The following is a 12,825-nucleotide window of genomic DNA, read 5'->3' on the forward strand; positions in this document are numbered from 1 at the left end:
GTCTGCAGGGGATAATTTGTTTCCTTGAGTTTTTCCAGCTTCTAGCTGCTCCCTCCCCCTCCCCCATCCCTGGTTTCCTTGGCTCTTCGTTCCTTTTCTCCATCTTTAAAGCCAGCAATTTTGACTCTTTCTGTCATCATATCTATCTATGACTATGGCTGAGAAAGACTGTCTGCTCTGTGATTAGATCAGGCCCACTTGCATAACCCAAGAAACTCTTCCCATCTCAAGATCCTTAACTATAGTCACATGGGCAAAGTCCCTTTCACCATGTAGGTAACATATCTACAGTTTCTGAGAACTGGGGTGTGGGATGTCTTTAGGGACCATTATTCTGCTTATCACCCTTGCTGTCATTGAGAGTACAGTAGTGGCAGGACCTTAGAGGGGGCATTGTCTCATTGGAGACAATGCTAATGATGGCATCCTGCCCTCACCTCCCATGGTAAGAGTTTGGTTGTGATTTCTGCGAACTTCCTCCCTTGTACCTGACAAGTTTTTGAGCCTGACGGTCCAAACTTCTCAACAAGTCTAAGATACCTAATAGTTTGTCCAATCAGTTAACTTTCTTTTTAAATACAGATTGACTCCTGAGTTCTGTCTTCATGGGTAGCCACATCATTTCAAAGAGAAACATAACTTTAGAATTTAATGATTCTGGTTCCCTGGGCAAAGACCATCTAGGTCTACGTATGTTAGTCTTTTACCCTAAATATTCAATTGCTCTGATTACCTTTTTCTTGTTCTGATTCTATACTCACCAAGTAACCTTATTCTAAAAGATTTTTTTACATATTTGACAGAGAGAGACACAGCAAGAGAGGAAATATCAGCAGGGGAGTAGAGGGAAAGCAGGCTTCCTGCCAAGCAGGTATCCTGATGTGGGGCTCAATCCCAGGACTCTGGGATTGTGACTTGGGCTGAAGGCAGTTACTTAATGACTGAGCCACCCAGGCACTCTGCACCAAGTACCTTTTCAACAGGCTTCTTCATAGGACTATGGTCATGCGAACTATTATTATGGGAACCAGTGTGTTAACTGTTAATTTTGATCATTCCCGTCTAGGTAACAGTAACATTTCATTGTGAACTATTGGATTGGCATCCCCAATCCGGTAAGATTGCTTAGAGAGAGAAAGATCCACTCTAGGTGGGTGATAAAATCAAAACTGTACGTGTAAGCCTGAAGGTTGGATTCTGGGCTCTGGCAAATTTAACAAGGAAATGAATATCATCTCCTAGCACCATTTGGGAAATGGATTTATCTTAATCCATACTGGATACCCAGATGTAGCCACTTAGAAATGTTTATTTTAAGGACACTTTATTTTAGGCTCAGTATGGGAAGTATCCAACTCTTGGTTTCGGCTCAGTTCATGATCTCAGAGCCATGAGATAGAGCCCTGCATCAGGCTCTGCACTAAGTAGAGAGTCTGCTTGAGATTTTCTCTCTCCCTCTCCCTCTGCCCCTGTCCCCCTCTCTCAAATAATAAATAAATAAATCTTAAAAAAATAAAAGAAATGTGTGTTTTAGTAGATGAAGACCAATTGTGTGTGTCTGTTTACCTTAAGGACTCCCTTTAAAGGGAAAGTTGAAGGGCACAAGCTTGCAAACCTGTCTTCTACTTGTTTTATTTTCCCGTAGTGGCTAGATATTGTTAAGCTCTTTTTCTTCTTTCTCTTCTTCTTTTTTTAATATAATGTCTACCCTCAGTGTAGGACTCAAACTCACAACCCTGAGATCAAGAGTCACATGTTCCACCAAGGGAGCCAGCCAGGGGCCCTTGTTAGTATCTTTGTAATGTTATGTTGAACAGCTTAAGGAAACGATTCTATTAAGTCCAAGGCCTTGGTTTGCTTTACCTTGTAGAATTTACTTTTTTTTTTTTTTTTAAGATTTTATTTATTTTTTTGACACAGAGAGACAGAGCCAGAGAGGGAATACAAGCAGGGGGAGTGGGAGAGGGAGAAACAGACTTCCCACTGAGCAGGGGGCCCAACGTGGCGGGGCTCAATTCCAGGACCCCGGGACCATGACCTGAGCAGAAGGCAGATGCTTAATGACTGAGCCACCCAGGTGCCCCTAGAATTTACTTTTATTTTAACTTTTACTTTACTAACTTTTTTCCTAATCAAAATTTAAAAATTTTATCTCTTACGGTGAAATATAGAAATGGAAGAGTAGAAAAGACATATACATTGTCTAAAGCAAAATTATCAAGTGAGTATTAGTGCAACCATCGCGGAGGTTAAGGGTTGAACACTGCCAACTGTCCAGAATCTGAACATGTGCCCTGATCATCAGTTCCTTCTCTGAGCGAACCACTAGCTTGATTGTTCCTTTTTTGTTATATGACTCAGTATATGGAAAACAGTTCATCCTGCTGAAAACAACAAAAAGGTTGGTAAGATACTGAAGAGTCAACAAGAAGATATGTAATTATCAGACTAAAATCTAGGTGAAGGCAGGATTTAGAGGGTAAGTGGAGCAATGTTGTCACTTTTATCTTGGGGCAAGTTCCCTGATTGGCAACTTACGCTTGGTTTTTCTAGGCCTTATGGGACTGAAGACAAAGCCCTGGGCTTGGAGGGAGTGGAAAGTCTAAAGCTGGGACCGCAAAGGGCTACAGTTTCAGTGTAACGCTAAATTCAGTGTAATTCTGTGTAATTCAGTGTAACGCTAAATTATCAACAAATAGACCATTCGGCAGACTGGAAAGAACATTGTCTTGGAAGAAAGAGGCTGGGGAGAATGGCAGAGGGGGCACTGGACCCGTAAGACAGCCCTCCCAGGGATATGTAACCCAATACACATCTCCTGGTGATTAAAAAAAATCCAGATAGTGAATATACCCTAACGTGGCCCCTTCCGGCAGAAGGAAAAGCAAATTCTCTCTGGAGCAATCCAGAGAGATTTTAATTTATCCAAGGCCTCAAATAATTTTCCAAGTAAGATGTAGCTCATAGTAAAAAATATGCACATGAAGAATGAAAATGAATAAAAACAAGCAACAACAAAAACGGGTCTCATAATTTCAATTATCTATTAAATAAAAAGAAGTTTTTTTTTATTATTATTGACATAACTGCACTTACATAGTAAAAAACTTCAAGAGTACAAATTTGTTTTGGGGCACCTGGACGGCTCAGTCTATGGAGTGTGTGACTCTTGATCTAGGGGTTGTGGGTTCCAGTCCCACATTGGGTATAGAGATTACTTAAAAATAAAATAAAAGAAAAAGTACAGGGGTGCTTGGGTGGTTCAGTTGATTGAACGACTGACTCTTGGTTTTGGCTCATGTCACAGTCTCAGAGTTTTAGGGTCATGGGATCGAGCCCTGCATCAGGTTTCATGATCAGTGTAGAAGTCTGCTAGAGGAGACTCTCTCTCTCCCTCTGTCCCTTCTCCTTTCCCCCTGCTCTTTCTCTCTTTCTCAAAAAAATCTTTAAAAAATAAAAAAGTACAGATGGGGTGCCTGGGTGGCTCAGTTAGTTAAGCATCTGCCTTTGGCTCAGGTCATGATCCTGGGGTCCCGGGATTGAGCCTCATATCGGGCTCGCTGCTCCATGGGGAGCCTGCTTCTGCCTATCCTTCTGCCCCTCTGCCTGCTTGTGCTGTCTGTCAAATAAATAAATAAAATCTTTAAAAAAGAAGTACAAATGGATTTACTTTTTTAAAAGATTTTTTAATTTATATATTTAAGAGAGAGAGAGAATGAAGAAGGGAGAGAGAGAGAGCACCAGCCAGCAGGACTTGATCCCAGGACTCCATCCTAGGACTCTGGGATCATGACCTGAGCCAAAGGCAGATGCTTAACCAACTGAGCCACCCAGGCAGCCCTTACAAGTGGATTTAAATAAAGTCCCTTTTCTTCCTCACCTTATATTCCTTGGAGATAATAATTTCCCATGGCTTTAGGGTGCTTATTACAACTTTAAAAATTTTATTATATTTTATTTTATTTTTTATTTTTTTTTTTTGCAGGCTCCCTGCTGAGCAGAGAGCCCGATGCGGGACTCGATCCCAGGACCCTGAGATCACGACCCGAGCCGAAGGCAGCGGCTTAACCCACTGAGCCACCCAGGCGCCCCAAATTTTATTATATTTTAGAGAGATAATGTGAGCAGGGGGAGGGGCAGAGGGAGAGGGAGAAGGATCTCAAGTTGACTTTGTGCTGAGCACAGAGCCTTACGTGGGGCTCCATCTCAAGACCCCAAGTTCATGACCTGAGCTGCTCAACTGAGAGCCACCCAGGCACCCCCTCTAGGGAATTTTTAAAAGATTTTATCTTTTTTTTTTTTTTTTAAAGATTTTATTTATTTACTTGAGAGAGAGACAGTGAGAGAGAGCATGAACGAGGAGAAGGTCAGAGAGAGAAGCAGACTCCCCATGGAGCTGGGAGTCCGATGCGGGACTCGATCCCCGGGACTCCAGGATCATGACCTGAGCCGAAGGCAGTTGTCCAACCAACTGAGCCACCTAGGCGTCCCAAAGATTTTATCTTTTAATTTTTTTTTTTTTTAAGATTTTTTAAAGATGTCGGTCTCGATCCTAGGACCCTGAGACCATCAGCTGAGCTGAATGCAGAGGCTTAACCCACTGAGCCAACCGGGTGCCTCCTCTAGGGAATTTTTAAGAGCCTAGCTCTAGATCTATTCTCTTGACTTACTAAAAATCCCTTCCCCCCTTTTAAAAAAAAGATTTTATTTTTACTTTTAAATATTTTATTTATTTATTTGACAGAGATACAGTGAGAGAGGGAACTTCACAAGCAGGGGGAGAGGGAGAGGGAAAAGCAGGCTTCCCACCTGAGCTAGGAGCTGGATGCAGGGCTCGATGCTGGGCCCGTTGCGGGGCTCCATGCAGGTCTCAATCCCAGAACCCTGGGATCATGACCTGAGCGGAAGGCAGATGCTTAACGACTGAGCCACCCAGGTGCCCCATAAAAAGGATTTTATTTTATTTATTTATTTTTAAAGGATGAATAGATTCTTTTTTTTTTTTTTTTTAAAGATTTTATTTATTTACTTGACAGAGAGAAATCACAAGTAGATGGAGAGGCAGGCAGAGAGAGAGAGAGGGAAGCAGGCTCCCTGCTGAGCAGAGAGCCCGATTCGGGCCTCGATCCCAGGACCCTGAGATCATGACCTGAGCTGAAGGCAGCAGCTTAACCCACTGAGCCACCCAGGCGCCCAAGGATTTTATTTTTAAGACTCAGCACAGGGCCCAAGCTCACAACCCTGATATCAAGATTTTTACTCTCTGCTGTCTAAGCCAGCTATGTGCCCCTAAAACTCCTCTAAAAAACCAATGGGGCACCGGGGTGGCTCAGTTGTTAAGCAGCTGCCTTCAGCTCAGGTCAGCATCCCAGGGTTCCGGGATGGAGCCCTGTGGTGGTTCCCTGCTCAATGTGGAGTCTGTTTCTCCCTCTCCCTCTCCCACTGCTTCTTTCCCCAGCTGTGCTCTCTCTCTCAAATTAATAAATAAAATCTTAAAAAGAAAAGAAAATCTCTTTTCCTTTCCTACTTTGAAACTTTGAATTTTTTTTTTTTAAAGATTTTATTTATTTGACAGACAGAGATCACAAATAGCCAGAGAGGCAGGCAGAGAGAGAGAGAGAGGGGGAAGCAGGCTCCCCACTGATCAGAGAGCCCAATACGGGGCTTGATCCCAGGACCCTGAGATCATGCCCCCAGCCGAAGGCAGAGGCTTAACCCACTGAGCCACCCAGGCACCCCAAACTTTGACGTTTTAAAGTGCTGTAGAGCTTAGTTTTGAATCATCTTAAAGTTTTGTGATAAGCATAGGAAAAAAGAATTCTGTCATTTGTTTAGTTAGCCCAACTGTAGGCGATCTGCTGTCTTGAAAACATAATTTTCAGTAATATAACCCTCACATGTGCTCACTCATTATTACATAGATTTGGTTTTACTATTGGTCTAGTTAAGTACTTTGAAACACAAAAGAGTCTGTGACTAAGTGAGGAGATGGATTCCTGTTCCAGCTTTGTCAATAATTTGCTGTGTGACTTGGCAAGTCCTTTAACCTTAGATTTCTCTACTGGTTAACAATTATCAAGGGCAAATCATAGAACGTTAGAATTGGCAGAGATTTCAGAATTGATAAAGTATAATTCCTTTATTTCATGGAGGGGTTGAGTGACTTCCCCAGGAGCTTTCTAGAATGAGCACTCAGTCTCTGGCATCTCACACTAGTGTTTTGTTTTTCTTTTTTTTTTTAAATCACAGCAGGCTTTCTTTCAGTGTCGTTCCAAGAAACAAACAAACAAACAAAGCCCAAAACAAATATACGGCTTTTTAGAAAAGTCAGATAACAATGTTAACCATTAGCCTGTACTGTAACCGGCAAGCTTGTCTGAAAATGAACCCCGTCTAACTTAAAGACGATTTAAAATTCAAAAGTTCAAATACTATGTAAGAAAAGGTAGAAAAGTAAAAGGTAAGGAAAAAAAATTCGGCTTGAATACCCATAAAGGGAAAACAAAACTCCAACAGTAGTTCTATTCTTTTATCAGTTCTTTCTAGTCATTTCCTAACTTGGGCAAGGTGAAAGCAGGGAAGAGGAGATGGCTCGTTTTTACACATTTTTGAAGGAATGGTGTGCAATATGGGTTCGGAAAATCGAGTTATTTGCGTCAACTATACTACACATTACATCACTCGTCTAATTTAGCGCCATTCCCTTTCCGGCCACTACCCAAAACAACGCGCTGAAACCTCCGACCACCGCAGTAATGCAAAAACTCCAAGTCCCGAAATGCTCCACCGCCTGTCTTTACCGCCTCCTCACAGGAGCAGCCCTTTTCGTCCTGGGAGTTGTAGTCACTTAGAGCCTTGACTTCCGGGATGTGGGGAGGGACCCACATCCAGGGGACTACATTTCCCAGGAAGCTGTGCGCGCCCTTCTCCGCCCTCGCCGGCGTAGGACTCCACCCCTCCCTCTCCTCTCTCCCTGGACTGCACTGCTCACGCCTTCCTGGTAGTCTGAGCTGGGAGAAGTTCACTCCGATCAGCTGATCCCAACTGACAACAGGAGAGGAGGAAGCCCGGAGGCAGAGAAGGAGGAGGGGGGGCGGAGATGGAGATGAGGATGGATCCTCCGGTGCCCTGAGGAACAGCTCCCGCCCCCGCCGGCGCCCTGCGGTTCCCCGACGCCGCCTCGCCGCGGCGGAGCTGCTCGGTAGTGGGATCCCCGGGCCGCCGCGGGCGGGGAGGGAAGGGCACGGCCCAACGCCGGGCGAGCGATAGTCCTGGAGCTCCGGCTGCCCCCGGGGGCGGGGGGGGGGGGGGGGGGGCGGCTGGGGTGGGGGTGGGGGGGTATAAACAATGGATTCGGCTCCGGCCTCTGCTAGCGTGGGGGTGGATTTTGGGGGTCCTTCTTTGTTTAGACTCTGCTCGTGCCCCTCGGGTTGTGGTGGTGTTGCCTGGGAGAAAGGAAGGGTGAGGAATCCCCGGCTGGAGAGACGTGTCGAGGTGGGAGCCCAAGGGGGCAGATTGTTTGCTTGGCGGGTCCGGCGGTGGGGTGTTCTTTTGGAGGTTGATTTTATATTTTTATAAATTGTGGCTAATTTCGATTTTTGTTTCTGTTGCGGGAGCTGGGTGGGCATGGCTGAGGTTAGGAGGTAAATAAGGTCTCCTAGTCACTCCCTTGCCTTCCTGTTTGTCTAAAAATAAGATTGATAGATTGATTACTAGAGGGAGGAGTGAATATTTGTAAGGAGGATTTTGCATTTCGTTAGGGTATTAGAATGGAGGTCAAGGCTAAGAGGGGTGAAGAATCCAATTGTGGAAGTGACAAAAGCCTCTTCCCTGCCCCAGTTATCTTTTTCCCCCGTTTATTTTCTTTTTTGAAGTTATTTTTAAGTTAGTTTTTGAGTGACAAAGAGAAAAATCATTTGTTTTAACTCATGCAGGCCTAGCTTTGCCGGGGGCCTTAGAGGAGGGAGGAATTCTGTCTCCTGTTGCTCCCCCCCCCCCTTTTTTTTTTGCAGTTAGAGAAGGGACAAAAGGAAGTACAGTAATTGTCTTTTATTGTTTTTAAACATGACATGGTGGCTTTTGTTTCCAGGTTTAAGGTCCTTACTAGACATTTGTCTAGAGTTGAAACATCCTAACTAGACCTGCCAAAGACTTTGGTGAAGCTAAAGTCTACATTATTATCATTTCTTCAGGTTTTTTTATAGGCCTCTTTATTCACCTCACAAGTGCGTGTTGCGGGTTAGGGGAATGCAGAGGGTTGCCCTTCCAAGGACTGTTTGCTTAATGATTTTATTCTGAATTTAATAACTGGATGAAGAGAGAATTTCAGTCTGTGAAATGAATACACAGTTTGTGAGATGCCTTGGGCCTAGAGACAGTGGCAGTGTTCAAAGGGAGGAGTCTTGCCCATGATTTTGAGAAGAAATTTCTGGGATCAGAAGTAGCCTGTGTAAGTTTTACAAGCAAGAATGAGATTTCTCTCAGGAGTTCTGGCGTCTTATTTAATCACAATCTTTTTTTTTTTCTTCCTTTCTTTTTAAGGTGTACTTCCGTTTTTAGATTAGTGAAATCCTTTTCCTTCCTCTATTCTAGGTATCCCCTGAAATATTGACTTGAGGTTGGATTAAATTGCAAAGCTCCTGACCACTCTCCTTCCCTACCAAAACCTTGTGGCTGAGGCCCAGCCCACGAGGTGCCCACCGGATCTCTCTCAGATAGCCATAAGAGTCCTTTTCAAGTTAATTTTGACCACAACTTTGGTTGCACTTTATGGAGGAGAAAACCGTCAAACCAAATCAACATTGCTGCTGGTCCGGGAATCTTGGAGGCAGAAAATTAAAAATTTGAACATTTGTGAGCAGGTGAAGAATTCTGATAGGACCCCGAAACTTTGTTTTTGTTTTTTTGTTTTTCTGAAGGTGTCCAGAATCCTCTGAAAGTTCTCTGCGGTCCTCAGACTCAAAGCCTCTGTCTTCACCCCTGGGGCAAGCCCAGGGACCATTATATGGTGGGTGATTTCCTTGCCAACCTGAGTATGAGTGCTCAGACTTCCCCAGCAGAGAAGGGCCTGAATCCGGGGCTGATGTGCCAGGAGAGTTACGCCTGCAGCGGGACTGACGAAGCGGTCTTTGAGTGTGATGAGTGCTGCAGTTTGCAGTGTCTCCGCTGCGAGGAGGAGCTCCACCGGCAGGAGCGCCTGAGAAACCATGAGCGGATAAGACTCAAACCTGGCCACGTCCCTTACTGCGATCCCTGCAAGGGCACCAATGGGCACTCGCCGGGTGTTAGGCAGAGGGCAGCCGTGAGGTGCCAGACCTGTAAAATCAACTTGTGCCTGGAGTGCCAGAAGCGGACTCATTCCGGGGGTAACAAAAGGAGACACCCCGTTACTGTGTACCATGTCACTAAGGTCCAGGGCTTACTGGAGGAGGACGAGCTGGATGAAGAGACCAGGAGGAAGAAGATGACTGAGAAGGTTGTGAGTTTCCTCCTAGTAGATGAAAATGAAGAAATTCAGGTGAGCGAGCCTGTGGGTGAAGTGGGAGTCCTGTGGTTGAGCCGCGGAGCTCTGGTTGGAAGGGAGCTCTTGTTGGAAGGGAGCTCTCGAAAGGAAAAGTCCAAGAAGAGCTCACATTTTGATGGTTCAGGGGTGAGACCAGGAAAGCTTAAGTTGCATGGAGTCAGATTTCGTCACTTACCAGTCACTTACCGGTCGCTGAATTACTTTCTCTCCCTGCCTTAGTTTTGTCATCTGTAAATTGGAGGCAGTGCCTACTTCACCAGGCAGTTGTGAGGATGAAGTGGTACTGTGTTTCTAAAGCCTGTTGCATAACAGATGATCACAACACGGTCGCCGTTGTCATTATCGTTATTGGGGTTATTGCGAGGCAGACCTGACTTAGATGAGCTTTTGGAGTGAGCGCTTGGCGAGTGGTAGGTAAATGGGACTGACACGGGCTGTGTGTGCAGGGTGGCAGACACAGTGGGTCCCCTGGGAGTGCCAGGCAGCAAGTCAAAAACCTGCTAGCTTAAATTTAGAGACGGGGGTGGTCCTCAGAAAGTGGCTTTAGAGAAGGATAGCATTCTGCCCAGATGGCCTCTTCTTTTCCTGTACAGGCTGATCAGGAAAAGCCAGGGAGGGCACCTGCCATTACAGAAGGAGAATACCTGATCCGCTTCCGAGTTGGGGGCAAGGGTAGCATGTGGTGGGAGCAAACTGGGGAGACGGCGGCATGCAACAGGGGTGACTGTGGAAGGGGTGGTGTGACGCTTATACTTTCCAGTGAAGGGAGGAGTATCATGTGCATGCTTTTGAGTGAAGACCGCTCGAATTCCACGCTCACTTCCCCCCTCCTGACTGTGTAGCCGTGGAGAGTGATGTGAGCTTCATGTGTTCATCTCACTTGTACTTCCCAGTGGTAGTTGAGAAGATTCAGAGAGAGAGAGTAAGGAATGGCAGTGGAAGGGCCCTTATCACAGGGCCTGGCACATAGTGTCCGGTACCAGCGCCTTGTTTCTGTGGGTGTCATGAGGTGTTTGTGGTAAATGGACTTGGTACTTTTCAGCTGTGATGACTCCTCAGGTCTCCAGGTTGGGGAATAACCTTTGTAAATTGCTGTTCCACAACTCTCCAGTTGCCCACTAGGAATTTTTCAGCTCTATCTCTTTCCTCCTTGGTAAGGTTATAGAAATGCATTACATCATGATTCCATTGTCAGCTAAATATTTTGCTAACACAGACTTCTTTATTGGCTGAGAGGGACTAATGGAGTTATGGGAAGAGTGACCCAGATCCCAGTCTGCCTCTCTTGTTAGCAGTAATGTCTTCATCATGGTTATGCTCTAATTGGGTGACAATGTGGAGTGAATATTTTCTAAATGGAACACTTGAGCTTGGGTGTTTCTTGTTGGTTTTGCCATCCGTTCATAGTCTGGAGTCATAGTTCATAGTTTGGATGGCTGTCACTTTTGTAAAGCGAGAGGGAGATTTGGGACGAACCAGTAATCTCACAGATCAGTTTTAGCACCAAAAATAATATTTTCTGATGGGAGGAGGATGTGTATTTTTTCTTTTTGTGCCACTGATACATGTTCCTTAGTAGAGAATTAGGAAAATTTATTGAAGTGTAATGAAGAAGACAAATCCACTACCCACAGATAGATAACTTGTTCATCTTTTTTCTTGCAGTGTGTAGTAATGTATGTGACTGAGTTGATTGTGAAGATTCCTCCTGCTTTGCTTTCCTTAAACACTGACCACCCTCCAGGAAGTAATTATTTCTGAAGCTTAAGCAGCACTGGTTGGGACTAATGGACTAGACATAGAATGTATTCTTTTTGGGTGGTGACTTATTCTCCCAGAGTCACAGTGGAAAACTACTTTGCGAGAATGTCTGGTTCTGTTTTCTGATGTGAATGTCCAAGACAATTAGATGATTGTCTAATACAAACGTAGAGTATAAATTCAGCCAGCATGTGAACTCCTGGAGAGCAGGACTGGGTCTTAGGCCCTGTGTCATGTGCAGTGGTAGGCACATTGGGCATAAATACCTTTGATAGGTCGGTGATGTCACATCTCAACTTCAGCTTTTAAAAACTGGGGATCATGCACATTTCTAGTTAAACCTAAAATAACAGCAAAGGGTATATGATAGCAAGACTTTCCCTTCTACTCTACCCCCCTAGTCTCTTTTAGAACAGTCTCCATGAACAATGAACTACCTGCCCTTCTAGAATTTTTTGACATGTGCTTATTAACATATGTATGTATCCTTTTTATTTTTAAACAGAAATGAGATCTTTTCAGGCCCTGAGCTTTTTTTCACTAAAGGATACATCTTGTTGATGTATCAGTACATCTTATCAGTACATTGAGGTCTACCTCATTATTTAAAGGCTGCCTACTGTTTGGTTGAATGCATTTTCTATAATTTGAGCCTGTTAGTGGATATTTGAGTAGTTACAAACAGGATATGTTGAATATCCTGTGAATCTATTTAGAAATGGAATCTCTTTGTCAAATGATATATGTATGCATTTTATTTTATATATTTTATTTTTATTTTTTAAAAGATTTTATGGATTACAGAGAGCACACATGCACTTGAGCAAGGGGGTAGACAGAGGGAGAGGGAGGGGAGAAACAGACTCCCCAGTGAGCAGGGAGCCTAATGATGATACAGGGCTTGATTCCAGGACCTGGAGATGATGACGTGAGCTAAAGGCAGATGCTTAGCTGACTGAGCTACCTCTGATGTGTGCATTTTAAATTTGGATAGGCAGGACGCCTGGGTGGCTCAGTTGGTTGAACGACTGCCTTTGGCCTGGGTCATGATTCCGGGACCAGGATCAAGTCCCACATCGGGCTCCCAGCTCCACGGGGAGTCTGATTTTCTCTCTGACCTTCTCCTCGCTCATGCTGTCTCTCACTGTCTCTCTCTGAAATAAATAAATAAAAAATCTTTAAATTTGGACAGGTATTACCAGATTTCTAAACCTCATTTTCTTACCCTCTGAAGTATTTCAGTGAATCCCCTGGGTTCTGATCTTGACTCATAATAGCTAACATTTAAAGCGCTCTTACTATGGTTGTTAGGAACTGTACTTAGCACTTTGCATGTAGAAGCTCATTTAATCCTGGTGATAACTATGTATTAGTTTCTTATTGCTGCTGTTGCAAATTCCCACACATTTAGTGGCTTAAAACAACACAAATTTATTTTCTTATAGTTTGGAGATCAGAAGTCCTAAAATGGGTCTGAGTGGCTATGTTTCTTGTGGGACTCTAGGGGAGGATTTCTTGGTCTTTTCTAGCTTCAGGAGGCT

At 44.4% G+C, this 12,825-nt stretch overlaps 1 protein-coding gene across 3 annotated transcripts in view; it reads left to right on the forward strand.

Annotated features, from left to right (window-relative positions):
* Nucleotides 1–6,955: 6,955 nt before the first annotated feature.
* The window catches only part of ZFYVE1 (zinc finger FYVE-type containing 1), a 59,788-nt gene continuing 53,918 nt past the window's right edge, over nt 6,956–12,825 (forward strand). Inside the window, exons 1-3 of one of the 3 annotated variants that reach the window (XM_059373815.1) lie at nt 6,956–7,201; nt 7,410–7,494; nt 8,593–9,517. In XM_059373815.1, the coding sequence (XP_059229798.1) occupies nt 9,005–9,517 (513 nt within the window). In that variant the 5' untranslated portion in view covers nt 6,956–7,201; nt 7,410–7,494; nt 8,593–9,004. The remainder of the gene's footprint in view (nt 7,202–7,409; nt 7,495–8,592; nt 9,518–12,825) is intronic. The other 2 variants (XM_059373814.1, XM_059373816.1) reach the window with 2 other exon arrangements.

Source organism: Mustela nigripes, chromosome 13 (assembly GCF_022355385.1).
Source record: "Mustela nigripes isolate SB6536 chromosome 13, MUSNIG.SB6536, whole genome shotgun sequence".
Taxonomy (NCBI): Eukaryota; Metazoa; Chordata; class Mammalia; order Carnivora; family Mustelidae; genus Mustela; species Mustela nigripes.